The sequence below is a fragment of the Netta rufina genome (assembly GCF_964035555.1).
Source record: "Netta rufina genome assembly, chromosome: 17".
NCBI lineage: Eukaryota > Metazoa > Chordata > Aves > Anseriformes > Anatidae > Netta > Netta rufina.
The window spans coordinates 2,515,229-2,542,417 of record NC_140141.1 but is presented as its reverse complement, the minus strand read 5'-3'; the positions used below and the strand labels follow the sequence as shown (position 1 = coordinate 2,542,417).

General features: G+C 35.6%; 1 protein-coding gene across 1 annotated transcript in view; it reads right to left on the bottom strand.

Moving 5' to 3' along the window:
• The window catches only part of ADGRD1 (adhesion G protein-coupled receptor D1), a 156,669-nt gene that overhangs the window by 114,386 nt on the left and 15,094 nt on the right, over positions 1–27,189 (bottom strand). The window contains exons 6-14 of the mRNA XM_084297053.1: positions 24,801–24,980; positions 23,353–23,607; positions 19,506–19,570; positions 18,337–18,492; positions 15,626–15,685; positions 14,245–14,362; positions 13,171–13,281; positions 11,445–11,520; positions 7,660–7,801 (exon numbers count right to left, since the gene is read on the bottom strand). Coding sequence (XP_084153179.1) covers positions 7,660–7,801; positions 11,445–11,520; positions 13,171–13,281; positions 14,245–14,362; positions 15,626–15,685; positions 18,337–18,492; positions 19,506–19,570; positions 23,353–23,607; positions 24,801–24,980 — 1,163 coding nt within the window. The remainder of the gene's footprint in view (positions 1–7,659; positions 7,802–11,444; positions 11,521–13,170; positions 13,282–14,244; positions 14,363–15,625; positions 15,686–18,336; positions 18,493–19,505; positions 19,571–23,352; positions 23,608–24,800; positions 24,981–27,189) is intronic.

Genomic DNA, 27,189 nt, shown 5'->3' with positions numbered 1-27,189 from the left:
CACCTACCTATCTAAACTCCGACCATAAAAAAATGTTAGAGCAGATACCATTTCAACAACCCCAGCCAGTAACCAAAACAACAACCGATAGAACAGGCTGTGCTGAAATCTTGGATACCAGGCAGAAATGTTCTTTTGTGTCTTCTGAGATTTGCTGTAGTTTTGCAACAGTGAAGACAGAGAGAACATGAAATCACAGAATCACTGAATCATTTAGGTTGGCGGGGACCTCTTGAGATCATCTAGTCTGACCACCCTGCTAAATTAGGGGCAGCTAGATTAGGGTGCCCAGGACCACATCCAGTCAGGTTCTGAATATCTTCAAGGACACAATCCTTCTGCATAACCCATTCCAGGGTTTGACTGGCATTACAGGTGGAAAGAATAAAATACCACAAAATATGCTAACAGACACAGCACAGTACCGCTTTTCTCACTCATTTATGTGCTGTTAACAAAATATATGATTGATAGCATGCAGTGTAATTAAGAGGGCCTAAAACAAAATAAACAAAGTGGGGGGTGGACAAAACTCCTTCTAATATCAAGTTTGAAGTAACATTTTATGTCAACAGTATCCTACTGGAGAACATAAAACTCGTTACCTTTCTCTTCCCGTGAACTATGTTGTTCCTTTTCATCCTCATCCCAAGGAAATGAAAGCAGAGGTGAAATCCATACATAATTTTCAACCAGACTGTTTTCATCACAAACTTTCTGCTTCTCATATATTTAATGTATATTTAACTGCCAGTACTATCACCAGACAAAATAATCTAAAACTAATCTTCATTTTACTCTTCAGACTTGATTCTGTTCCCTCTTCAAATTGTTATGAATGATGAAAAATGGGGTGGTGTCATTCTGAAAGCCACATGTCTCTGTTAGAGTGAGGATTGAAAGCTTTGCTTCATGCAAGTCAGCAGAAGTTCCGGTAGGCATTGTAATTAAAACAAAATGTTATCCTTCATATTTAATAGGTATCTGCAAACATAAAAAGTTTTTAAAGCATCCTCTTTCAAAATGCCTGAATCCAATGAATTTGAAATTCTCAATCAGCCAATCAAAACATTTCTGTCCTTTTCTAAAATTTAAAATTAAAAAATAATAATAGTAACATGGGCATTTTGAATGCAAATGCAGCTTCTTGTGATATCAAATGCTACAGTTCACTCTGTCACTCCAAAACAGCTTGACCTCATCAAGACAGATTTCACAGGATGCTTGCGGGGATAGTGGGGATTAGGGGATAGTGGTATGTAATTACTTTTTTGTTTATAATTTTAAATGGCAAAGTTATTAACATGTGAATGTTGGCTACTTCACCATTGCAATAACTTCTTTTTCCATAACATTTTAAATATGTATATATATGCATTAACATTGTGCAGAGAAATACAAAGTTTTATAGCAGAAATCCTGGCAGTTCATTAAATGTAGCACAACTAGCTGGAACTCCTGCAATAAGCCATCACAACATGCAAGGCTGCTCTGGGGATATAGTTACTGATGATGAACTTAAACAAAGGGAACTAAATTGAATTTAAAAGTTGTGAGAGTGTCAGGGAGATAATTCTGCATTGCTGGACCAGATTTGATCATGTCAAATATAAAACCCGTAATTTTCTCTTCTCCTCCTGTGACAAATGTTCAATCAAAGGCAGAGTTTATTGCTTGGAATTGACTGACCTCTGACTGCTGATGCACTGACACTTGCAAGCAGAAATTTGAAAGACCAAAAGCAAATGATTTTTTGCTGTAGATTGATAACACTTGGTTCCAGTCACCAGTGATTATTTTCCTTAGGTGAGAGGTAATTTTATAGATACTAATTCTAAGTAGAAGCTGGTATATAAATTTATCCACATACGGAAAGAATGAAAGTCAGCAACTAAACTTAAAATTGAAAACAAACTTGACTTGTACATTTTCAAAAACATTCAGCTACTTCATGATGCCCTAATTTCTGCCACCTCAAAGAGAAAGAACTCATTGAGGGCATTTCATGACAAATGAGTGGTAACACCTGCAAAGCATTGTACTTCTATAGGCTTAAATCAGTTCTAATGTGGAAATGACACCTTCTGTGAATTACAACATCTTGCAATATAATCCTTCTCCTCCTTACAACAAGCAATCTTCAATGTGCTTAATGAAAACCTGTACTTACTGTGCAATTCCAGGCTTTCAGAATGAATTCCTATGAGAAAATATGTCCTAGGATGTCTCTGTTAATAACATTAACAATACAGAACTACGGAATTATTGTTTAGAGATGTTGTGTATCATAATGAATATTGCTATTTTAAGGTTGCCCAGAAGCATGAAAATTAGCTGTAACTATGTTCATTTCTCATTTGAATTCAATTGATTTTCTGTACTCTTTATAGCAAAAATTTAACTTATGTAGGAAAGTGCTGAACTTTATATTGATTTTTAAATAACAAGCTTCTATTATTTTTTCTTTTTGCTTAATTGTGGCATACTCTGTAGGAATCAGAGTTTTAATTATATTTTATTCAATTTTTTTTCTAGCAGAGTCTATCCAGGTAAAAAGTATACCTTCATTCTGAAGATGTGGACAAAAGCCTTTGTTTTTCCTCGATCAATATATAAATTAGTCAACACTTAACTTGCCATAAAAATAAATTGGCTCCATATCGATTCATCTCTCTCATGGTAGCACTAATATTTGTGTACAGATTGGAACTGGTTCTTCTCTCATTTTATTTTCCTATCAGTGGTAATGTTAAACAAACCTTAGGATATGGCCTGCCACTGGCCAGGAAAAAGACAACAGAAAGATCATGTTAGGGTACATTTAGAGGCAAATCAGACACGTTACCTCATTAAAAGCTCAGATAAAAGGTTAAGGAAATTTTTCACTATGAAACTCACTTTCCTGAGCTCCATGAGGACTTCCAGCATGATTTTATAATGTGAGCAGTCAAGAGAAGAAGAGGTCTTCTTTCCCTACACTTTACCATCTCCAAAGTGCCCCAAGAGAGCACTTCCCAGATATATATGCTGCACCTACAATAATAATGTTGATGTTCTTGTATGACTCCTGGTTCTGGAGATTTAAGAAAGTCAGAATATGAGACAGGATTTACAGGAAAAGCTGATGAACTTTCATTGATGAACTCTAGCAAGGGGCGTCAAGGAAGCAGGTCACTGTGGGCTTCTGATGGGAGGAATTCTTCGCAGAAAATAAAGAGCAGAAGCAAAAACGTGAATGAGAGGATTTGTTAAAAAAAATAAAAAAATGGGGAGAGAAGCAGCTGTTTGAATGATTCAGTATAATAAAATGGTAAGAAAGATTAACACTTCATGATGAGGCAGACAGCTCCCCTAGCACTTCTTTTGTTAAAATGAACCACATGACAAAAGAATTAGATGGAACAAAGCTAAATTTGTACTAACTTCGTAGTATCTTAGTAAAGCTTTTTTTTTTTCTTACCCACCCTCCCCCCCCAAAACAAAACAAAACAAAACTAAACAAAACAAATAAAAAACAAACAAACAACAAACAAACAAAAAAACAGCCAAATCTTTACAATGGCATTTACATTAAATAAATTTTGGAGAAAAAGAGCTCCGTTAAGAATTCCTGATTTGAATCCCATTTTCATCCAAGTTCCTTTTTACACAGGGTGAGAAAGTCAAGTGTCTATAATTATCGAAAACTGCAGCAACACGAGTTCCCCTTCTGCAGAAAACTACTGAAGCCACAAAGTGGTTGAAACTTAGTGTACAAAACGTTTTCCTCTAGCCATAAAGCAATTTTCTCTGTGGTGCCAGACAATATAGGTTCAACAAAGTGGTGAGCAGCGTGCTGTGGTGCCTCATCTACTGTATGGATATTCCCACTTTGTCTCACCATCTTAGTCAGGCCTTTACCCTCTCTGCACCTAATATGACTGGACTTACACCAAGCCGGTATTTCCACATGCTGAAATATGATCAGCTGCCTTGTCAGGGAAGACAAAAAATTATAGATACTTTGTCTCCAAGACACTGTCAAAAAGTGACTTCGGTGTGGTCAAAGATCAAGACCTATGCCACATCACCATATAGATTTCACAAAATACTGGTGGTGTTTTACACCATTTTCTTTCCCATTTTCTCTTCTGATGCTTGCCAGATCATGTTGCATATGCTTTTCAGTCTTGACATTCATCTCTTCTGAATTTCTACAATGTGCTGTAATTTCTTGGATCATACAAATGAAATATTAGTTGTTCTCTAGTTCTTCCTGCTATGAAAGACTTCTTGCCAGAAACAATATTTTACTTCTTTTTTTTTAAGGATAATTATTTTACGAAATGTACTGGTGCTTCATGACAATACTTTCAGACAAGTCAAGGTTTTTCAACTTTGAACTACCATCAATCTTGACATCATCCCACATACACTGAAAAAGTCAGTTGATTTCTTTCATCCATTTAGCTGGAGAAAATAATTCATCCAATTGAAGAGCGCTGAAGAGCAGAGCATCAGCACTTTTAAAATCCAGTGAAAGAATGTCTGTTTTTCTCTGAAGTGTTCCTAAATAAGATATTACAAGTGTAATGCTATAATATGTATAAAGTCCCAAGCAAAAAGACCCTCATAATGATCTGCAAATATCACTGGAAAGGCTGCATATATCTACAGAAAAGGAAAATGAGAATTGCTTTTCACTCCTAGCTATTTTCTTGTATAAGTGGACATTGTGGATAGAAAGAATGAGTAAGAAATTCCTCAGAATGACAGAAAGAATGAAAATCATAAGAACACTTTATGTTCTTATGCAAAGAAGTTAATTTTAAATTCTTGATGAAGTCTCCTTATTAAAAAAAAAAAAAAAAAAAAAAAAACAACTAAGGCTGTTAATGTTATTTTCATAAGATACAAGAAAAAGTAGCAGAAAAACTAGCTTCAGGGATTGTGCAACAGAAATGAAACTGCTGTTTGAATAGAGATGATTTTAAAAAATAACACTAAGTACAATATACATGCCCATCTTGTCCACAGGGAGTCTTTATCTCATGAGAGAAATACAAGTAATATTTTTATGAATTATTCATCCTGATTCATGAGAATTTCTATTTTAGGTCAGAAAACCATTTTCCACTAAAGGAAGCTTGACTAGAAAGCTTTCTAAAAGTTCTATTGGTAGGAAGAATTTCTACCGGATTTATCAGTCCTGTAGGAATCCAGCTGCAATCCTGAACACCCAGGCCTAATGGCAATAATTACTCATGTCCTCCTCTTCTGTCCTCTCTGAAGCACCGTGAAAGAAGGGACTTGTGCTGCTATAGTATGAAAGGTTGCAGAGGCATTCAGTTATTTTGCAATACGTTCAAGTAAATTCACTTAAATTTACTTAAATTTGCTTAAATAGTTTATCTAAATAAATTCACAAATTGCCTTAATTAAATTGTTTAGAAGTACTCCACGGACTTTGCTGAAGCTATTTAAAATCTACAGTAGTGAAAAAGAACAGATTTGGCCCACTGCCACCTTACTTATGCATAATTAGAATGTATAATCTATTCATTCATTTCTTAATTTCAAACATTTTTGCTAATTAAAAGTCAGAGATGGAGATAACTTATATTCCCATAGCCATAGGTGTCACAGGCAGGCAGCCTTCCTCTCAATTCCAATGAATACATCACTTCAGAAGATCTGCTCACATTTTACATGTAATTCTTTACTATTCATCTTCTCCACAGACAAATATTCATTGCAATTGTATCCATTTCATTGTTTCTAAATATTATTCACAGAAATTGTAATCTGTGATACCAATAATTACAGAGTGTGATTTAGAATACAAGATACTCAGAGAGTTGATTCTGTTGCTCACTGATTAATAGCTTTTTTGGCAAAAATTCACACCAACGGCTAAAAAAGTACACCAGAAAAAAAAGAAAAAAAAAACAAAAAACAAACATGCTAGAAGATATACAAAATGCTTCACCATCAGATAACACTAGCACTATGCTCTGGAATAAGCATAGAAAAGATCTAATGTATTTATACATAGTTTTGATCTAAAAACGATGGAGAAGAGGAAATTTAGGGGCCAGTTTCTACTTCTAGTCCACAAATGATTCAGGGCAAAAAAAAAAATAAAAATAAAAATAGATTATTAATTTTTGTTTTAACTTCTGGAGTAAATCTTCACTGTACCTCTTAAAGTAGTAGGATGGTACTGGTTCATTAGATGCAAAAAACAGCAGCAGATTGTTATATAATTTAACACTAAATAGAGGTTAATAACAATATACTATCATTTATTATCTAAAAAAATGCTCTATGATTATAGAAAAAAAAAAACAAAAACAAAAACAAGAGCAATAGCAGGTAAAGCAGCCTATACTACAGAATGCATAACAAATTCGGCTAGAGGCGAAAGAATTAAATCTGTTCCTGTTATTTTGCAGGATTTTGGAGCATAAAATGCCAGGTGTGACTATGGAGTAATGACCCTACAATCTCTTCTTTTTTCCCCAGCCTGTGCTATACTTAGTATATACTTAGTGTTCAAATTTACTCTAAATTAAACCCCACCAAAACCAAATGATTTTTTGTTCTTCATGTTTACTCTCAACCTGTAATAAAGGATTATCTTTGGATGCCAAGACAAAAATCTATGGAGGCAAATGAACTGCTCTTTCTTTTTCCTTTTTCAAAAAGGAAAAGAATTAAGGGTTTAAAAATACTACTATGAAGTGTGCTATGATAACAAATGTGTCATTTCTATGGGTATACCAGCATTCCAGTGATCTTCATAGCGAAATGCAACAGGCATAAAGAAAAAACACAGTTTTGTTTAATAGCCTGCTAGTAAATCATCATACCAAAAGCATGAGGAGGTACTAGAATAAATAAAGGAAAGTGCATTTTATAAATTATCTACAACCAGAGACTTCACTTACAAGTTCCTGCCTTTAAGAGACCACTAGGTACATTCAGAAGAGTCCTTAGCTTGAAAACAGTCCAACAACACTTTTCATTTCTATGCCTTAAGGTTTTTCCTCATATATTTGTTTTCCACTGTCTCCTCCATCCTTACCATAAGCCCAACAAACAGAAAGAAAAACTGGCTTGAATACAGTGTTTGAAAGATAATGTTGTAGAATATCTAACATATGTTTTCTAAAAAACGTCTAAGAATAGAAATCTCCATTTTCCCTTTCCATTCAACACTCTGTTGAGTAGGTGATAGATGCTGCATTCCTCTGCCACCACTGCAGAGTTTAAACTAGTTCTTCACTGACACCAACAAGACAAAAAGAGGTTCCTTTTTCTCTGAGAGCTAAGAAGACTGTCTATTTTTCCATTTTCTTGCTGGAATATATTAATTTAGTGAAATTTGAATGCTCTACTGAATTCGATCAATTTGAATTAAATTTGTCTCCAGGATTGTCAGATTCAGAACAGATTTCTGCTCTGTTGTCTAGAACAGACAGGTCATGCTAGAACAGAGCTGAATCTGCTTCCTTCTTATCCCAGGAGATACTCTGCCCATCAGATTTGTGGCTGTCATCCGAGTTGCTACTAAAACTCCCACAAAAGTTGCAAGAAAAATACAAAGAAGCCATTACAAACATTGAAGTTTTGAACAGCCCTAAGGATAGTACTAAACGGAGAGTTTGTTTTACTTACCAATTTGTGTGTGAGCTGGATGGTAATAAGAGGAGATCCTGACAGATTGTGGGACAGCTTGGGCGGAGGATCTACTTTGATGGAGATGAGATAGCTGGTTGCTGAGATCATATAGCCTTTGTAGGCAGCAGCTTCAGCAATCCTTGGAAAGAAAAATATATTAAGGAAGTAGAAAAAACATTTTTTAGTTCATGCCAGTATTGGCCTCTTTCAACCTGGCCTGAGAAATGTTGTTCCTGCCTGATGTACCTGTTAGAATAATTTCACAGTGGTAAGTTATCACAGCTCCCAGTTTCCTAACAAATTGTCTAAAGCAAAGGCCTTTGTGAGCAGTGTAAGACAAAGTTTATTCTCAGAGCTGCCTCCAAGAACTCACCCCTATAGCCACAACAAAGGGAACACAGCACATCCTTTTTCCATTCAGTTCAATGAATTTCTGAGTAAGATCCAGCCCCAGAAGATCCTATTACATGACTAGAAGAAACAGCTACATATTATAGGCCACAGCTTTAGCTATTAAGAGACTTAATATCATAAAAATTCCTTCATTCTGTTCCTTTCTTGCAAAGGTTAACAAGCCTTGCTGAGAAGTGCCTTGGATGATTAGAGAGAATCCTATGTAGTAAGGGGTCTAAAAATAAACCTAACTAAGGAAAGAAGCCTTCAAGCAAAGAGAAAAAGTGCCTAGGTATTCAGACAATCTAAATAAACATGCGTATTAGTAAGATGCTCGCGTTGCATGCAATGCATATATACATGTATGTCACGCATATATTTAGAAGTCCTTTAAAGTTTAAAGTCCTTTGAAGGATTGTTTCTGTCCAGTTATAAAGTTTGTTAGAGCATAACTCAGGTCATGATACGAACAGAAGGAAACCTGACTAAACGTCTGATTAGTCTCTGTGATATTTTTTCTAGGCTAAATTATTTTTGCAGTACATAATAAGGACATTTATTTCTGCTTTCAGCTAAAACTTATGACTTTGGCATTTTGCACATTTAGGAATAAATGAAATCTATTTGGCTGTAGAGTAAAATTTTTTACACTATCTGTAAAAAAACTGCAGGTGTAAAACATTTTCTGTCATCCATCACTTTGGTAGTGAATGAATGTTTTTTACTATGAGAAATGACAGCCGTGGTGAATTAACCATCAGCGTGGGTACCTAAACACAGCACACCACTGGAAAAAAAAAAAAAATCTTACATCTGCTACCTGTTAGCAGTGCTGTCTTGTTTTCCTTGGGGGAGGGAGAGTAGAGGTGGGGGTCATGTTGTAAGATATTAAAATAACTTCATTCAGTTCCTCAGCAAGACCAAGTAAAGCAGAACTCATTTACTACAACCCCAAGCACCAGTCTTTACCTCTGACCAGCAAAAACATTAGTATCAGGCATCAGTATCAGTATCCTGCTCCCAGGAACCAGAATGTGAATTGCATTTGCTACTCTGATATGAAACGTTTGTTTATAGAAGAATGTGAAATGTTAAGACCACTATCCAACATTTTGAGATTTTTCTTTTACAGATGAACAGGATGGACATTTTTCCTCTCCTGTTACTTGCCATTTTAATGTTAGACTAACTGAATTTTGAAACATGTACAAAAAACTTCAGCACAAACATGAAACTTCTGCGTTTTATGTTTGCACGTGCCAGCTTTTCTTTGTTGTAGCACAGTCCTGGTCCTGGTTGTTAGATGGCATCTGGTCTCTCATCTGATTACTTCCACTGGGATTACTACAGAGTTACACAAAATGTATATACATGGAAGCAGAACAGGACTCAAAACCTATTGTTTCTTTTTTCTTTTTTAATTTCTTTCCTTTATAATGAATCAAAACTGAGTTCCCTCTGAGAAACTGCTGTTTTTATAGTCTGAAAATAGAAGTCATCTGGCTCTACAGCAAAAAAGTTCCAAGAACTTTGTTTCATTTTTACCCCCACATGCTAGAGAGGAAAGGAGAAAACAAACAAACAAACAAACAAAAAACAAACGAACAAAAAATAAAATAAAATAAAACCACCACCACATACAACAGGTGTTCAAAGTTACAGGTGTTACAGGTGTTCAAGTACCTCAGTGCTAGACAGAAGCTAAAAGAAAATCTTCAAAATAAATAAACAAATTACTCTGAAAAAGCGTTTTTATTCTAGTAAAATGTAAGCAAGGAAGATATAATAGGACAGTACAAAGAAAAAAAAAATCAAGCAGGAGGGAACTTGATACTTATTTTTAAAACATTATTTGGATACCTGGGGTTTGATTCCACAAAGTACTAAGCATTGTCCCTGCATTGTTGGTTTTTAGAACACTTTTGGGGCAGATCTGCATTTAGAATGTCATAGACATGACTCTGTAGTGCAATATAAACTGCAAACAGTTCAAGTAATTATAGGAATACAGCCGTTTCTTCTTCAGTAACTTTGTGTTTTTCTTTAACATTGCAGCAGGTACAGAGCCTTTATTCTTGGAAATGTGTGTTAAAAATACATGTGATTCAGTTAAACTTGTATAGGTCTCCAGGTCATCCTATTCCATAGAATTCACAGACCATGCACAAAGATGACGTAACTATTTCCTTATAACAGAACCTCAGCAGCTTTAGACTCCATGATGATGCATTAGAATGAGAAGTTTTGACATGTAGGGTCTTTACTCATGTTGTGTTCATCTTTGCTAAACTTTGACCTAAATCAAGACCGTATTAATTTTCCATCTCTAAGGGGTTGAGAGTATAGCTAATCATCTTAATAAATTGCACTCTGAGCCTCCCAATGAAAAACCTAATCTGTCATGAATTATTGCCTGTTTCTTCATGTCAGCAAGAAATATTGTGCAGTAATGACATAGTTCCTTTACAGCCACCTGCTAAGTGCCCTTTTTTTTGAGAGAGAGCAGAGAAAACAACAGATCAACTTGCAATTTAATTTTAAAATGCTATTTAGTAACAGTTGTGCCATTATCTCAGTGTGATCAATCTGGTCATAAACCAAGAATTCCCTGAAGTTCACAAATGATTTTTCATGACCTTCTGTGGAGCTGTGTGTAAAGAAAGGAAGGTAATCCCTGAAGTACATGACAGCTGAGATGCTGCATCTTGCCTTCTGCTGTCAGACGTAACATGATGAAAAGCCACATAACAGAAAAGACTGAGACAATTTAACTTAATCTACATATTTTAGTGTAGATCAGATAAAAACATGAAGTCTTACTAGTTTAAAAGGAAAGTGTAACGATTTACACAAATGGCAGTTCTAAATTCCCGGGGAACTGTCCAGCTAAGAGGTATGTAGGTCTCCATTTACTTTATCTTATCTGGAACGATTTCATTGGTGCCACATATAAAACAAAAGGTCTTTTAAGCATTGCCTGGTCTCCTGTCGTAAAATTATCTTACAAGTTCAGATTTTACCTACAGAGGGATGTTATGTTTTCTTGTTTCATCTAAGTGCAAACTTTACATTTGTCAGGAGAAAAGATGTAATTTGCCTTTTATAAGACAGATTAAAGTTATGAAATTCTAATACCAGATCTGATGAAAGGAAAAAGAAGACAAGGAAAGACAACCATGTCACCATGAGAATCTATTTTACATCATAAAACAAAACATCTAACACAAGGTTTAATCTCTCTCTAGTTAATGACTACGCCTCTTCAATATTGCAGAATAAGAATTATGGTTCATAATTTATTTACAGTTGATAATGACATGACTGCTATAAAGGCATATTACTAATGTAATAAACAAGTTGTTACAGCATGGGAGATCTGAGATACTTACTTGGTATCCATAGGGTTGATATTATGAAAGAAATAGTGCATGTTATGGTAAAACAGGCCGACAATGGTAATCCAAGCTGTGAAAAGAAACCGGGGTTATTCCTTAGAGCAATTATTGTAAGCAAGAGACACTTCTCTCCTAGACCTGAAATTCTGTGTCAGTTAAGAGCCTTGACTTCTGTAAATTTCAACATCTTTGCTTTAGCTGAATTCTGATTATTATTTTAAATAAATGAAAAAGTATGAACAACTTGCAGTACAGCACAGGAGACATCAAAATAGAAGGATGCCTGCCCTATGCAACTGTACTTCCAGAATGAATAAGTTGTTAAAGTAATCAGTCATCATTTATAAAGCTCCCACATGTCATTAGAAATGGCTGCATGACATACCAGAGTCAATATCTCGAAGCTACAGTAATCTCATGGTTACTTAACCACTACCTATATTGGCTGGCAATTTACAAAACTGAAACACAGGCAACCAGTTTCCACTTCAGCTGCCTGCTTGTTGTCTTAATTCCAAGTATTTATGGGTTCTCTAGCATCTAAGTGAAGAGACAGATGTGTATTTTATAAGTGTCAGCCACACAGATGTCTGTCTTTTGCTGGGTTCCAAGTATTTACAAAGTGGAATAATGAATGTTTAGGTTAGTTCATTTGGACAGTGTTGCAGTGTTGTCTGAAGGTCAAACTTGTTCAGAAGTAAGTTTTAGAGATTTAACCCTTTTTCCAGCTAAGAGTCTGGATCATTTTGGGATAGCAGCCATGATAATGTGCCGAAGAAAATAAAATAAACATGGTAAGAAGCTTTTTAAGGAAAAGAAAAAAGTTCTCACATGCTATTTTTAGCATTACATAGTGGTTTGCAATTATAGTTATTCAAGCTTCAGAGCATTTCCAGTGAAGTCTCCAACTAGAGCCAGTGCAAAGAAACAAAGCTGTCATCACAAAGCAGGTAGATAGTTCAGTAATTATTGGAGTATTTCCAACTGCAGGCTATCTGCAGCTTTTATCTGCAGCAAGTTCTGTTGAATTTTCTTCAACAGAAGTGACTGAGGAAAGGTCTCTGGGTGTGTGAATTCTGTGGATTGTAGTTTATGTGATTTAGCCCTTATTTTCAAAGACCTGAGAATCCAGGTAGATATCTTTAAAAACAGGTTCCTTCAATCTTTTAAGAATCTAAAATAATTGACTTTGAGATTTTAAAATCTTGCCTAAAGCTTCAGATTTTTTCTGATTTTTGAGATAAGAGAAAATTTTAGCTTAGGTTTGGATACCGTTGCTTAAACCTATCATTTTAAAGTTTAAATTTATAAAACATTTTAAGGCTGATTTTTTGTGGAGATAGAAGCAATACCTGATCTGATACCACAGAATTTCTTTGAAATTACCAGTTTGGATCACTAGATATAATTATTTAATGATGGCTTCTCCAATGTTAAAAGATGCCAGCATTAAATGTCTGCAGTCTCTGTGGTCTAGGTGCATTATTCAAGTTGAATTAAAGTAATACAAAGTAATATTTAAGTAATATGAAAAACTCTACCACACTAATCATTCATTAATATGACAGAAGAATTGCTGCTGCTTTAGAGCCAGTATGATCAACAGCAATCAAATCCACTATTTAGAAAAGTAAGACAAACCAAAAACTGTTTTCAAGAAAAACTATTTTTCAATGTCCTGCTTACATTATTCTGCTCCTTCCTTTAAATTTTTCCTTACCTTTTTCTTGAAAAGCTTCACTGGGAATGGAAATATAACTCTGTCCTCGAGATGGAAAGCGATAACGGGACAAATTCAGAGTCTGAGGATGCATTTTAACCAAGGTGTAATCTGTGTGATAACCCAAACAAAAATATGATAAAATCAATAACGTTTACAACTTACATGACTATGTAACTGTGCTTTTCCAATAGCTATTACAAGTCTTGACTTTAAAACTCCAGTTGTTTGTAAAAAAATAGAATAAATTCCCTGAGTACAAAACTGCCTTTTCTACCCAACTTCTTTATGAAGGGAAAGGCTGTACACAGTGTTAGTATACCATGGATCACTTCAACCATGCTCAAATACTGAGCTTGACAGGACAAGAAAAACACACTCTTCCTTTGCCACTGACATTTCAAGGCATTATTTCAGACCTCCAGTGCAATGTTGGAGAATGCCAGTGTCCAAGGGAGCTTAGGAAGCATGCATTCAGTGATTAATGGTACTGGTGACTGCTCAAGTTATTTGACCCCTTGCTCAGGTCTCAATGAAGCAGAGCAGAACAGTTCAATTACCTTCACTACCTGTAGCATCCTGAAACAGATGAAATTAGAGTGCTAGGATCTAAACAGTAGTAACAGAAAACAAATATATATATATACACGTATATATATATATCCTAAAAGGTTTAAACTAGACCTATCATTTGCAGTCCCTTATTCCCAAATTAAAGTTTTGTAGTATTCATACATCTGAAAGTTTGAAGCACTGTGTAAGAGCTCTAGGCACAACTTTAATAGTCTACTAGTATAGTCTTTGCTCTACTATGCCTTTAATATAGTTTTCTTGGATTAATTTAACAGAATTCATATGATAACCCCTTCCTCAAATAACCTCAAGAAAGTTCAAGTACAGTCAGAGCTGATTACATCCGGACTTTCTGCAACTGACATGTTTTTTATTCAAAATAAAAAAATTGTTTTGATTTCTTCTTTCACATTAGCAAAGAAGGGGCTGCACGTACAGAAGTGTTTACAACACACACAGATAGTACAGAGAGAAAGGTAGAACATTTCTGCTAAATCCTACCTGCCACAGATGATGTGCCCTCAACAGTTAGAGGTAATGTGTTCTCTTCCAGATTGCGTGTCATATGCACCATCACACTGTCAATAGTTTGAATTAAACTTCCAAATATGTGAGCAGTCTGAGGGAAGAAGAAAGAGAAGGCTCTACAACAGAAGAAACTGTGTTTCATAGCACAAAATGCCAAGGTGCCAATGTTAAATTCCCGTGTGACTCATTGTTTGACTGCCCAAAGTCAAATCTGACTTCTCCATAACCTTTTCCACATATAGGGGATTAAATCTTACATAAAATGATGCCATCAGAGCCTGATCTTATAAAATACTATGTTTTATAGTGTCTCCAAAGAACTCTCTGCTCCCTTCAGCATTTGGCAGTCAATTATATTCAGGACTGAGCAAAACGATGTCAAGAACTGAACAGATTATTTTGGCGATATATAAAAACTTGTATCAGACACTCATTGAAACATAATCTTACATACATTTATATCCACAACTTTCTTTCATCTTTCTAGAAACATTCCCTAATATAAAGCTGTGTTTAAAGTGTTTATATGTCCCCTGAAAAACAATCCTCAACACTAAAACTTGATGCATAAACCATCAGAGTGAATGTATGTTTCAATGAAGAAACCTATTTGATTTGAGATCTACTCATACAAGAGATAACCAAGAATTTTAGGCTAAGAACTTAAATCCATTAGACATCTATGTCTTAACATTTTTAGGATTCGGTAAGACTCCAATTTATATTAGTAGCCTGTCCCCTTCTCTTGTTTCAAAAGATTTTGTCTATTAAAATTGAGATTCAAATAAAATTCTCAGAAAATTCCTGGATTCCTCATGCAAGTAGTTTTTCACACTCAAAGTTGGGCAGGTGACTAGAAGAAAAAGATCATTAATACAAGTTGCTTTTCCCTATATCAGTTGTAACCTCTTTCAAAGTTTTACTCTCTAATCTAGGTAAGCACCACTACATATTTCATGTATATTGAAGACAGTCCACCTACAAAAAAAAAAAATACACAATTATGAAAGTTCAGTGCTAAAAAGCCTATATTTAGGTCAGAAATTAAATACCAACTATTGACAATATCCGTTATTTAATAAATGCAGTTTTAGGTTATTTTATTCATTCTGAAGTATGTGGAAGCAGGAGCAGACACAGCTCCCCTACTTTAGCCCTGAAAAATACATTATAAAAGAAAACAACATATTTGTTTTGTCTGTGGATCTTTACTTCAAATATGAAAATGACATACAAGCAAATAAGTCATACTGCCAGCTGTAGCAGCAAGAATAATAGAGGTAACCAATTTCATTACTGTCTACGTGAAGTCATGCACCTGAATTAACCTACAAATCAAGCCCATTTGTCTTACCTCAGGTATTTCGAGCCAGTTGGGCAACAGCAGAAAGTCTTCAATGGCTTTTAAAAATGCCTAAAAAGATTAAATAATCAAATATAGCTTTGTTTTTCTTCAGTTACATCTTGTAGGCATGCAAAGCACATCCCTGCTAGGATTTCCATAGGTTCATTTTAAGACAACAAATCCATTTTCATTCAAGTCAATGAGTCACCCCCTACTGCAAATGTTCTCATCATGTTTTGAATGGTGATATTTTAATTTAATAGCTTATTTATTGAAAGTAACACCACTGTGAAACTCCCGAAGTTCAATCGTTACACTATAGCTGCCGTGACAACACTACATCTTAGAGGAAAGAGAATTTATTCTCCTAGTTTATCTAAACTCATATGACATTGCTACCTCTTCATCTAAGATTAGATATTTAAAAAGCACTGTATATAAATCTAGGCCCCATCACCTGTTCTGTTTTATTATGTGCTTAACTTTTGCACAAAGAGGTTATTTTTGAGGTTAAGATTGGTCATGGTGGGCACTGTTTTTCATGCCCAGCACAATACAGTCTCTGCCCTAAAGAGTCTTGCTGACAAATAGGAGAAAGACGACATCGAAAATGAAAAATAAAAATAAATAAATAAATAAAAATAATCCACATTCCTGCTTAAACATCTCTGCTCTATTCAAACATCTTAAAACCTATCAGGAAGTATCTCTTTCCAGGCCGCATCATCACTCCAAAATTACCGCAAAAAAGCAGGCACTGGAAAAGGAGGGAAAGCAGGAGGACTGGAACTGCTGGGCAGAGCAGAATTATACCAGAATGCTAAGTAAGATTTGTCAGAAGTAACACATTATAAGAGTGTCAGTAATCAGACAGTTTATTGCATATCACTTAAATCAAATTTTCTTGTGCTATGAGGCATGTGACAACCAGTAGAGAGATAACTGTACAGAAAATAGCATGTGTGCTCCGCGCTTGTCTTTCAGGGAATTAGCTGCAGACAATACAAGGCCTAACCATCAATCAGACAAGTGACAGAGGCTGTATGTGTGATCAGGACTCTTGTGTTTATTTCCCAAAATAGCTTTGCTGAAGATAATCATGTCCCGTTTTTCTGTCTGCACATCATTTTCATGGCACACAAAGCAGCAGATAGCATGAATGAACAACCAAATGGCAACTGAAATGATGTGGGAAACAGGTACAATATATGACAGGATGATGTTCCATTTTCAAATTAGAGCCCACATAAAATTTTCAGCGAAACAAAGGAAACAATGTATTAGAGCTTTTAAGAATGGTTTTTGCTCCATATTAAAATGTGATCCACAAAATCCAAGCTTTACAGTTTGCAGATGCTAAGCCTTTAGCACAAACTAGCAAATGCTACCCCTGTATTTTTCAGAAGCATTTATTTATATTTTTTGTCAGAATAAATAATCCTTGTCACCCTAGTATTACCAATGGGCTTGAAGAAACAATCACTGGTGAGGCCAGAGCTGATTACTGTAATAATAGCTTTCTAGCTTGCTGAAAACAGGGAATTAGCTGTCCATCGTTTTACAGAAGGCCAACTTTATGTTGTCAGAAAGTGACCCCCTTGTCTGCAGTTCAGACTGCAGAAAACGCTTTTTCTTTTCTTCCTTTTTTTTTCTTGTTCTTTTTTGTTGGTGGTGGGGAGAGAAAGGAGGGGTGGTGGGGTGGTATTAGCCTCAACAAATAAAAAATTACTGAATTAAGCTTTAGACCTTATCTTGCCATGAACCAGTTTTCAGATTTGTGATATGACTACACAGAAGTCCTGGCTGTGATTGGATCCCTGGTGCAAAATAAAGCCATTAACCAACAAAAGGCTGAAGATACCTATACCATAAAGAGGCCTTCTCCCATAGCTTTCCACCTCCAGTGCAGAACTGGCAGAGAAGGACATGTGCCTCTGCCCTGCTATTTCAGAGTCCAGCAAGAATGATGCATGACTTTACAAAAGGAGGACAGGCACAAATTACCCTCTGCTTGCTTACTACAGGAAAAATAAAAGCTTTTAAAGAAAAAATAAAAGTTGGGCAGACAGAAGTAACTGATAACATTTTAACCTTACAGTACAAGTATGGATCTGAAATATTAAATTGTAAGCATACACTTGGGTGGTTACCCTGCACCAGACTGTGATGAAGCCACATCTAGAGTGCTACCAGAATCAAAGTTATGATGGTTTGCCATTAGTTCAACCATGCCTCCACTTTGCTGCTGTCACTGCTTGGATTATGGTGTCTTTATGCCTTGTGCCTGACAGGGAACAGTCATACTCAGCTGCATTTTGAATCATTAGGGCTGTGCAGAGAAAAGCTGATTTATTTTTTTCCCCCTGATTTATATATTATTAATTGAATAAACATATTGTTGAAAAAAAAATCAAATTATTTTCTCCTTCTATGTTTTCTGCTTAATTAATAATTTTAATGTGCAGTCATAGTTACAAATATTTATAAGAAGTAAGTATTATGTAAGGTTCCCAAGAACTAATTTGTTTTAGCAACCTTTGAACCTTTTCTTTGGTTGAAGCTTGCTGTTTGCTTTGCTATTTACTCCCTAAGTAGCCACTGCTTTTTTCATATGTATTTTCTGCAATCAGCAAAAACTTTCAAAGTTGCATTCAATATTCTAGTTCCTGGAGAAATTTCAGTGTTATCTGGCTCTGCACACAGATTTAAAAGAAGTTTACCTCTGTCAGGCTTAGAGCAGTATTTTCTGACAAGGATTTGTTGGGCAAGCTGAACGATACATTTTCCAGGTAGTCCAGCATGGTGTTGGGGGACTGGAAGTTCCCTCTCTCCTTGGTCAGATTAGTTATGATGGGATGATAGGCATTTGTAGACAGCTGAGGGAGAGAGATAAAACCATCAGAACTTATTCCAAACAGCAGACATTAGTTATGGTGTTTGCCCAAAAGGGGTCTAAAGGACAGTTTTTAGTTCTCCTGTAATCACTAGCATTTCCGGGCAGTGCAACCTCAAGACTTAAGCATTTCTTAAGCATTTAAGATTGTAAGCATTTCTCTGCCATAAAGCCTCTAAACAGAACAGTTTACTTCCCAACCCATTACATAGAGCCCAGTATCACTGGGTGTGAAGGGTTTTTCTTTACTGTTTCTGTATTGCTGCTTTTTGTTTGTTTTCCTGTAGTCTGAGGCATAGTGAACTGCTGTGATTATACACAGGAGGCTACGTACACTAAAGGAAAAAGGAAAGCACAAGAACGGATAGACAGGAGAGTCAGAATATACATGCACAACTTAATTTTTTCAGTAGCAACTCAGGTCCTATCTGAAATGGTTTCTGTGAACAAGAAGAAAACTAATAGAACTTTGACACTCCAGATAGCAAGAAAATAAAAATACCCTGGAACAGCTAATTGCATGTAGGCTGACTACAGCTAATTGTATAGAGACTGCATATGAAAAATAATTTTTGTTTAAATCTTTTTCTTAAGTGCATTAAGTGCATTGTAAGTAAATGAAAACTAGCTTTGTTATTGTGGTGGGCAATTTCTTCTAATTTTCAGAGGAAATAAGAAAAGTTATCTAAACTTTTTTGAATTTCCTGTTTCTTCAGAGCTCACTGAAATACTTGTTTCTACCTTTTTTTTTTTTTTTTTTAGTACAGAAATTATTTTTATTTAACAGTGAATTCCCAATATCTGTCCTACACTTAAGGACAGTTCTCCAATATCCAGTATCTTCCAATAGTAGCTGCAAATGCTAACAATGCTTTTTAGTACTGAAGTACTAAAATAAGTGCCATTAATGAAAATTGTAAAATGGAGAGGATATGTAATTCTGTAATATGTAACAAATTCTAATGCTATAGAAAAGAGTTATGTGGACTGTCCTACCAAAGGTTTTGCAGTAGTTGTCATCATGGACCATGGAAGTGTTGAAGAAAGCAAAACTTGCACACCTAGGAAAAATACATACAGAAATGAGTTCAAAATGTCTGTGTGTATGTATGTATGTATATACATTCCCACTGCAGTTCCAAGCAGTTCTAACTTAAAGCATTATATTTGCTGTTCTGTGCAGTTTACTTATTTACAGTACTAGAGCTACATAGTCTTGTTTAAACAATTTCAGGTACCGTTTCTCTCATCAATTTTATATCCACATCTTTATACAGATAAGCCTTGTAATTTAGTTTAATTCTTAAACACTTAAAATTAAACCTTTCTCTGCAAACAGGAAGTTTTAAGTGTTTTATCTCAATAAAAAAAAAAAATAAAAAATAAAAAGACAACTAAGACAACTGCAAGATTAAAACATTGTCATCCATCTTCCAAGGCAAAGTATTTAGGGAAAAAAAAAAATTGCTATGTCTTATCAGAACTAAATAATAATCCGTAGGCACTTCTGACAAGTTCATATATCTCCTTGCTGTATTATTGCTGTATTATGTATATACGATAAATTCTTTAGAAAAGGGACTAGGAAGACTCAGACATCAGAAAAAAATGAGACTCAAGTGTCAAGTATGGTGCCCAGATAGATGCTAATTTGTTTAAATAATTATTTACGTCTTGAATATAAAGTGCTTGAGTGTCAAATAAAATCATGCACATACAGACAAGTTCAGAAAGACTATTCCTAAAAATAATAAATAAATTTAAAAAAAAAATCTGTGAGAAAAACTGAAAGCCAAATATCCATCACATTCATGAAAACGGGGGTATCAGTCAAATAAAAGAAAAAAAAGTAACAAGGGTCAAGGAGTCAAAACAGCCTTCAGTAGCAGTAGGAGAATATTGTGGATAATGTCTCTATTAGGTGTTTTTAAGTTAATTTGAAGCCCCAGCAAGGTTGCTGTTAATCAGATGGGCTTAACTGATGAATATTCCCTTAGCACCCCTTAGCATTATACCCACTGAAAATTACCATATAAGCATGTCATAAATGATTTGTTGAGACAGAAAGAATAAACTCATTTGGGGATGGTTTCCAGCTACTCCATTTTAAAAACATTGATTCCTTTCTGTGCAAGGGGATGTATTGATCATTTGTGATAGAGAAATAAAATTTTCTTCTAATCTGCATCTTCCTAAGAATTTATGTTTGCCCAGGAGTATGGTATTTCAGCACAATCAAACAGCAGTGGCATATATTGGACACATTATTTTCATTAATCCACATGTAAAATGATTATTCATTCTGTTAAGGAACAGGCTATCCTATTAAGTTTCTTATGTTAGACCACGTTAGCTCAGCTTCATCCCTGCTTTAAGTTTTACAAGGTCAATAGATACCAAGGTTTGGTTTATTGTGTTGGTTAGTATTGTAATATCCATTACTTCCTCTGAGAATGCCCTAGCTTCAGTTATTTAAAATTGGAAATTAAACCAAAAAAAATCTAATCAGTCTACTGCTTTGAGTGGAAACTCAAAGTGCTTTTAGAGTACTGTGGTGGTTTTACCGTGCTGGGCAGCTAAACCCCACAACCGCTCTCTCACTCCCCCTCCTTTAGATGAGGAGGGGGAGAAGTAAAGCAAAGAACAACTCACGGGTTGAGATAAGGACAATTTAATTAAAGGGAAATAATTATAATAATTAAACAAAGACTACCATGAACTAAACAATTTAACTAAGGGGAAGTAAAAGGGAAAAGGGGAAAAAGGGAGGAAAACAAACAAACAAACAAAATAAATGAAAGCTATATGGAAGTGCAGAGGAAAGAAATTACTCTCTACTTCCCACAAATGAGCGATGATTGACCACATCCTTGAAGCAAGGCCTCAACGCACGCAGCCGGTGTTCGAGAGGAGGACCGACGTCTTCTCAACGAGAGCCCACCCCTCCCCTCTTCTTCCTGTTTCCACCTTTTATTGCTGAGTGTGACACCACATGGTATGGAATATCCCTTTGATTGGTTTAGGTCAGCTGCCCTAGTGATGTTTCTCTCCTCACTTTTTGCCCACCCCCTAGGAGGTTTAGAGAAAGGCCCAATGCTGTGCCACTGCTGCTCAGCAGTAGACACAACACTGGTGTGATAACACTGCTGTTCCAGCTACAAGTACAGAGTACAGCACTGTATGGGCTGCTGCCGGGAAAGTTAACATTCCAGCCAGACCCAGTACAAGTACAAAAAAAAAAAAAAAGAAAAGAAAAAAAAAAAAAAAAAGAAAAGCTCATCAAGCTCATCAATTTAGATGTAAGAAAACCCGCAGTTCCTCATGACCCTGAACCAACACCTTTGAATCAAGGTTTAAAAATAAAAATAAAAATTGTGGTAAACTCACAGAACATCAAGAACATTTCAATGCAGAAATCAGGTAGTCTGCTATGTAGCTTTCCAAAAATCAACAAGAATGGAGATGAAGAGTACTATAAAATTCTGCACTGCGTTCCAAAAATTTAGACTTCAGGAGAATCAAAGGGTCAAACTGCTACTGCAGTCTTAGAAAGTTTAGTTATTAGCATTAACAAAAGCAACTATATATTCTGAACTATATTCAGTACGACTGAACTGCCCTTTTCCAAAGTGAAATATAGAGGAATGGAAACTTACATCCAGAACAGCATTTGCGTTCCTGGAAAGACCTTTCTGTGATGCCTTAATTATTTTTGAGTGTGGGTAGGATTTTCAACGTGGAATAAAAAATTTATACTTTCCATATCAGATAAATTCTCTCAGAATGTTTGAAGACATTCATAAGAACCACATTGTAAAACAAAAAACTCGATTTCTATCATTTGTGTTGCAAAGCAAATAGGCTGCTTCATTACATATTAAATGAAGGGCTTCCTTTTCAGTGGTTTCAATTCTACTTAAACTACTCTATATTTTCCTAATACATTTTGTATTTAATTTGATCGCTATAATCAAACCTGGGTGTTACAAATGCATGCATTCTTATTTCCAGGTTTGCATCAGTAGTGTTATTCAGAGTTTTCATTGTGAAAATGTTTCCCATGTGCTTAAAAGCACAAGAGTGATGGGTGTAACTGCTTTAGCTCTCAGTAACCCAGTAAGAATAAGTGAAAGCAGGGAAACTGCCACTGAAGCCAAATGTTACAGATGGCCCATAGTTTTATTACTCAGATAGATGTTTTCTAATAGTTACTCACACACAAACACTTAATAGCAACAGCCTTTTTTGTACTGAAAAGTTTATAATAAAGATCATGCCTGACAGATTACTGGCCACTGTCTTCTAAATCTTTGTTCAAATACTGATTTTCTGCTGCATGTATTATGCTTCAACTGATATCTTTCTTTTCAGTTCACAAATACAACTTAGTTACTAAATCTTTATTGTTTCAGGAACTCGCGGGATAAGCATTGTTATCCACATCTGCTGGAATCACTAAGTGACTTGCCTCTAAAGTTATACAATGACCAGAGTACTAGAAAACTATGGTTGATATTTCTTAATACTGTTCTGACTCGAGTCTAATTATTGCTCTTCTTCACTTGATCTTAGGGGACCTAACAATGACTGTATACTTCTGGTTTCAGTAATTTTATTTTATTTATATACATACATTTTAAAGGAGCTAGAAGCCCAGATGAGAAGACTGCATATTCAAAGACAGCTGAATGTTTCAATCACTTTAATATCTGAATTTTTCTGGTTCTACAAACTACTTTCAATGGCTGAAAAATGAAAAAAGAATACAAATCCTACACACTAAATATTTTTAAGTCAACTTTTGCAAAAGAGAGCCTTTGACAACAACAGTGGATATACTCACCAATAGCAGCTGTAAAATACTGTTCAATTTCATTGGGGGTGAGTGCCCTTTCCCATATAATGAATTCATCAAATGCCCCATTCACATAGCGCTTAGTTTGATCCCCCTCTGTCCCAGTCAGCAGATTTGCCTTGGGGTCTCCATAATCATAGAAAACTTTCCCTTCTGGATCAGATGTGTTTAGAGTTCCATTGACATAGACTTTCAGTCCTTCTCTTGATTTCCAAGTGAAGAGAATATGAGTCCAATAAGGACCTGCAAAACATTAAGTCACGGTAAAATCTATGAATCTTTTCCATTTAGTGTCTCTCCTATTCAGGAAGTTTTTGCTGACTTGGGCTATGCTATAGAGGTATGTAGTAAGTGCTAAGAGTGAATTATGGAATGCTGATGTCACGTATATTAATCTTTATACACATGGGGAGGCCCATACTTTGGCAGAATGCCTCTTAGGTTTTGTCTGAACTCTTAGTTGGGCTCACTGCAGTTCCATAAATTATATTTGGTGAATACTATCGGCCAAGACTTGAACTCTCTTCAATACTGTCTCAAAATACAATTCAGCAAGAGCTCCATAAAGACTGCAAGAATGAAAGAACAGGAAAATAGGCTAATTAAAAGCTGCCAGTTTCTTTGTTACACTTCAAGGGCTGAAAACATAATATTAATTTTTATTTGGATTGAATAATCCACAAATATGCAGATTTTTTATACCATTTAACAGTTCTTCTCTTCAAACTGGATTTCTAAACTGATTTATTATACTTTATAAGACTTTATTACTATGAGGTGAGAAAGTCCTATATTCCCAGTTTGCAAACAGTTAAATTAAGGCAAGAAAAGACTTAGTGACTGTCACTAGCATTACTAGAAATACAGATTTTTTTTTGAGTCACTAGGTAATACCATTTGCAACAACAGTTTAGATAGAAGCAGTACGATATGTGATATCCCAAAATGCTTATTGATACCATGCCATGACATGCAAAATTTGATACTCAACAGCTAATAAAATGACCAAAGCACATAACACCCATCAGTGCAGTGGATGCAGCGGAGGTCTGCACACCTACCCAGTTTTAGAACATATGGAGAACTCCTAAGGATTAACCTGCATTCCTCACCCAGCTGTTTCCTTCTAAGCACTCATTAATATATTGATGTCAATAAGAACTCTGCTTCAGAAAAATGGAAGTCAGGTCCATGTATTGTTGTTGAACAGCAAATGTTCTGTAGTACAGTATCACTGAGTTTTCTGATCATATTTTCTCTCTCCCTCCCCCCATGAAGAGAACTCTTAAGCACAGAAATCTGTAGGTATCTTTATACACCTACTTTTCTTTCCTGAAGATGTGCTCTTACCATTACACCTCTCTGCAAGAACAATATAAAATATAACAAAAAAAAATGCATGAAGAAAAACAAACAAACAAACAAACAAAACTTACCTGGTGGACTAAAGCTTGCTTTCCACTTCATCATTGCATTCCCACGTGTGTAAAATTCTACTGAACCTTCACCTTCATTTGAACAGATTTTGAAACCACTAGAAATTACTTGTCCACCGGAGGCAGGGGGAAACTTAGCCTGCTGGTCTTGAGTCTTCCAGAAAAAGGAAAATGTTACTCCTGACAGAAGCAAGTAAAAGGCAATTTTTAATGAGAAACAAATGTAACTGAAAGTTTCTAATGTTTTAAAATGCAGAGAATGGGAATGTTTTTGAGCACAAATCCTCTGCTCGCATAAACAAGAATGGCATTTTTTGAACAAAAAATGTGGTAATAGTATAAACCAAATAAACATCTATTCCTTGGTTTTGCATCATATACATGTATCCAGGACAGAACAGCAATCATCTCTTCCTGGCTAGCTTCTCTCAGTTAGAACTAAAGCTTCTTGAGCACCAGCAGTAATGAAGTCTTTTTCTCTCACAGATTTATGCTTCCATTCCCTATACCTCTCTCTCCAGTCTCCTTACCTTCTCACCCTTACTATGATCCCCTTTCCTTCCTGTGATTGTTGTTTATTTCAGAACACATTGATTTCATCTCCACTTTCTCACCCAGCACCTGTAACTTTCTGTCATGGATACCATATGCCCGTAAAGCAAGAAGCAGTACATTGACTACTTCCAAGCTACTGGCTGCCGGCACATCCATGCTTACTGAGTAGCATCCATTCTTGATTACACTTTAATTATTCTTAAAATGTTATTACCTGTCTTTTCACACTTCAGTGCTCCAGTAATTGCTGAAAGCAAAGAAACAGTGTAGAAGAAAAAGATACCAACACATACAGAGCCACAATCACAGCTGCAAGATTCTCACTTACACATTGACAAAGAATCCCTCTCTAAAATGCAAGTGCAATCCTGTGTGTGCACATGATCAGCTTTGTTCACAAATAATTCTGCTAAATCCACCATTTTACTGTTGTATTATAAAAACTGAAAAACTCCTCAGATTGCACACTAGTGAAGAAATATTTCTCTAAAGATTTCTGTTTCCTTAATAAAGGTTACCTCAAAGGCCTCAACAGAAACACGAGTGACAAATTGAATGTCCCTTGCACTTCAGAAGTTCTTACTCACTCTGCTGTTCAGGTTCTACAGCTGAATGCAATTACAAAGAAAATGGCTTGACTAAATAGCTCCTAAATGTGTTCATCTCAGAATTTATAGTGCTAAGTGCTAAGAATTCTCTAAATTCTCTAAGTCTAAACTGCTTGCTTATATCAGGGTCAACAGCAGAGCTCAGTTGATTTTTAAACATCACCACAGGTGAAGGTTTCACAGCCTCTCTATGCAAACCGTCCCCATGCTTAGCCGGTGGCACGGCAAAGAGCTTTTTCCTTAGCTCTAATCAGAATTCCCTGTGCTACAACTTGTCTGTGTTGCCTCTCACACTCACATAATCCTAACTCTGCTTTATGATGCTTGGGTAATTTCAAAAGGTAGTGCACCTCCAAGACTGTTCGACACCAACTATTTCTATAACCACTCATCAGGTAGTTGAAGACAGCCCTCAGCGTTCTCTTTGCTTCATGGTGAATATTAAAGACCTAGGCTTCCCTCCCATATCATATGGTCTAGCCCCGTAAATTATCTACATAGGCCTCTGATGGACTTACTTGACCTGTCAGGCACTGCTCTTAACCTGCTGACTGGGCTGTTTTGAAATGTAGTCTGATGTAGTCTAATATGTCTGGATGTTTTTATAGTGATCAATACCTGCAGATTGCCCAAACAATATGGACTATGGCAATTTACTATCAGTTAGCCTAGCACAGGCTAATGAAGTCCTCAAATTATTACGTCCATTTCTTGTTAAAACCATAGTTTGTTTGATTGTTGTTTTTTTGTTTTGTTTTGTTTCACAGTTCTCTGATCAAAGATGTAAAAGTCTTACATAAATCAATAGAATTACCAGAAATATTCCCCCCACTGCACACATTATGCACACATAATTTTTTATACCATTCAAATATTTTTTGTCACATTGACTCAGCAGAAAATTTAAAAATTTATCCTGCAATAATATAATAATTTAACTATGTAGTAACTTTCCTAACTGATCTTCCTTTTTGTTCTCCTGGCAGCACCCATTAATTTATATGAGCTATACAGCATTCCCTAAATGTTTTATGCACGATAAAATAACCACCATGGAAAGGTTAATCAATCATCATTAGTCTCTTAGAAATCAATCAGTATATGAACATCATCAGTCCCGGTTTGTTAGATCTCAATGTTTATGGGTTTAAAGCTATAAATGCTGTGAACTCCCAACTGAAGAATTTGATGTTTGCTGTAAGCAACTTGCAATATCCTCATCGGCC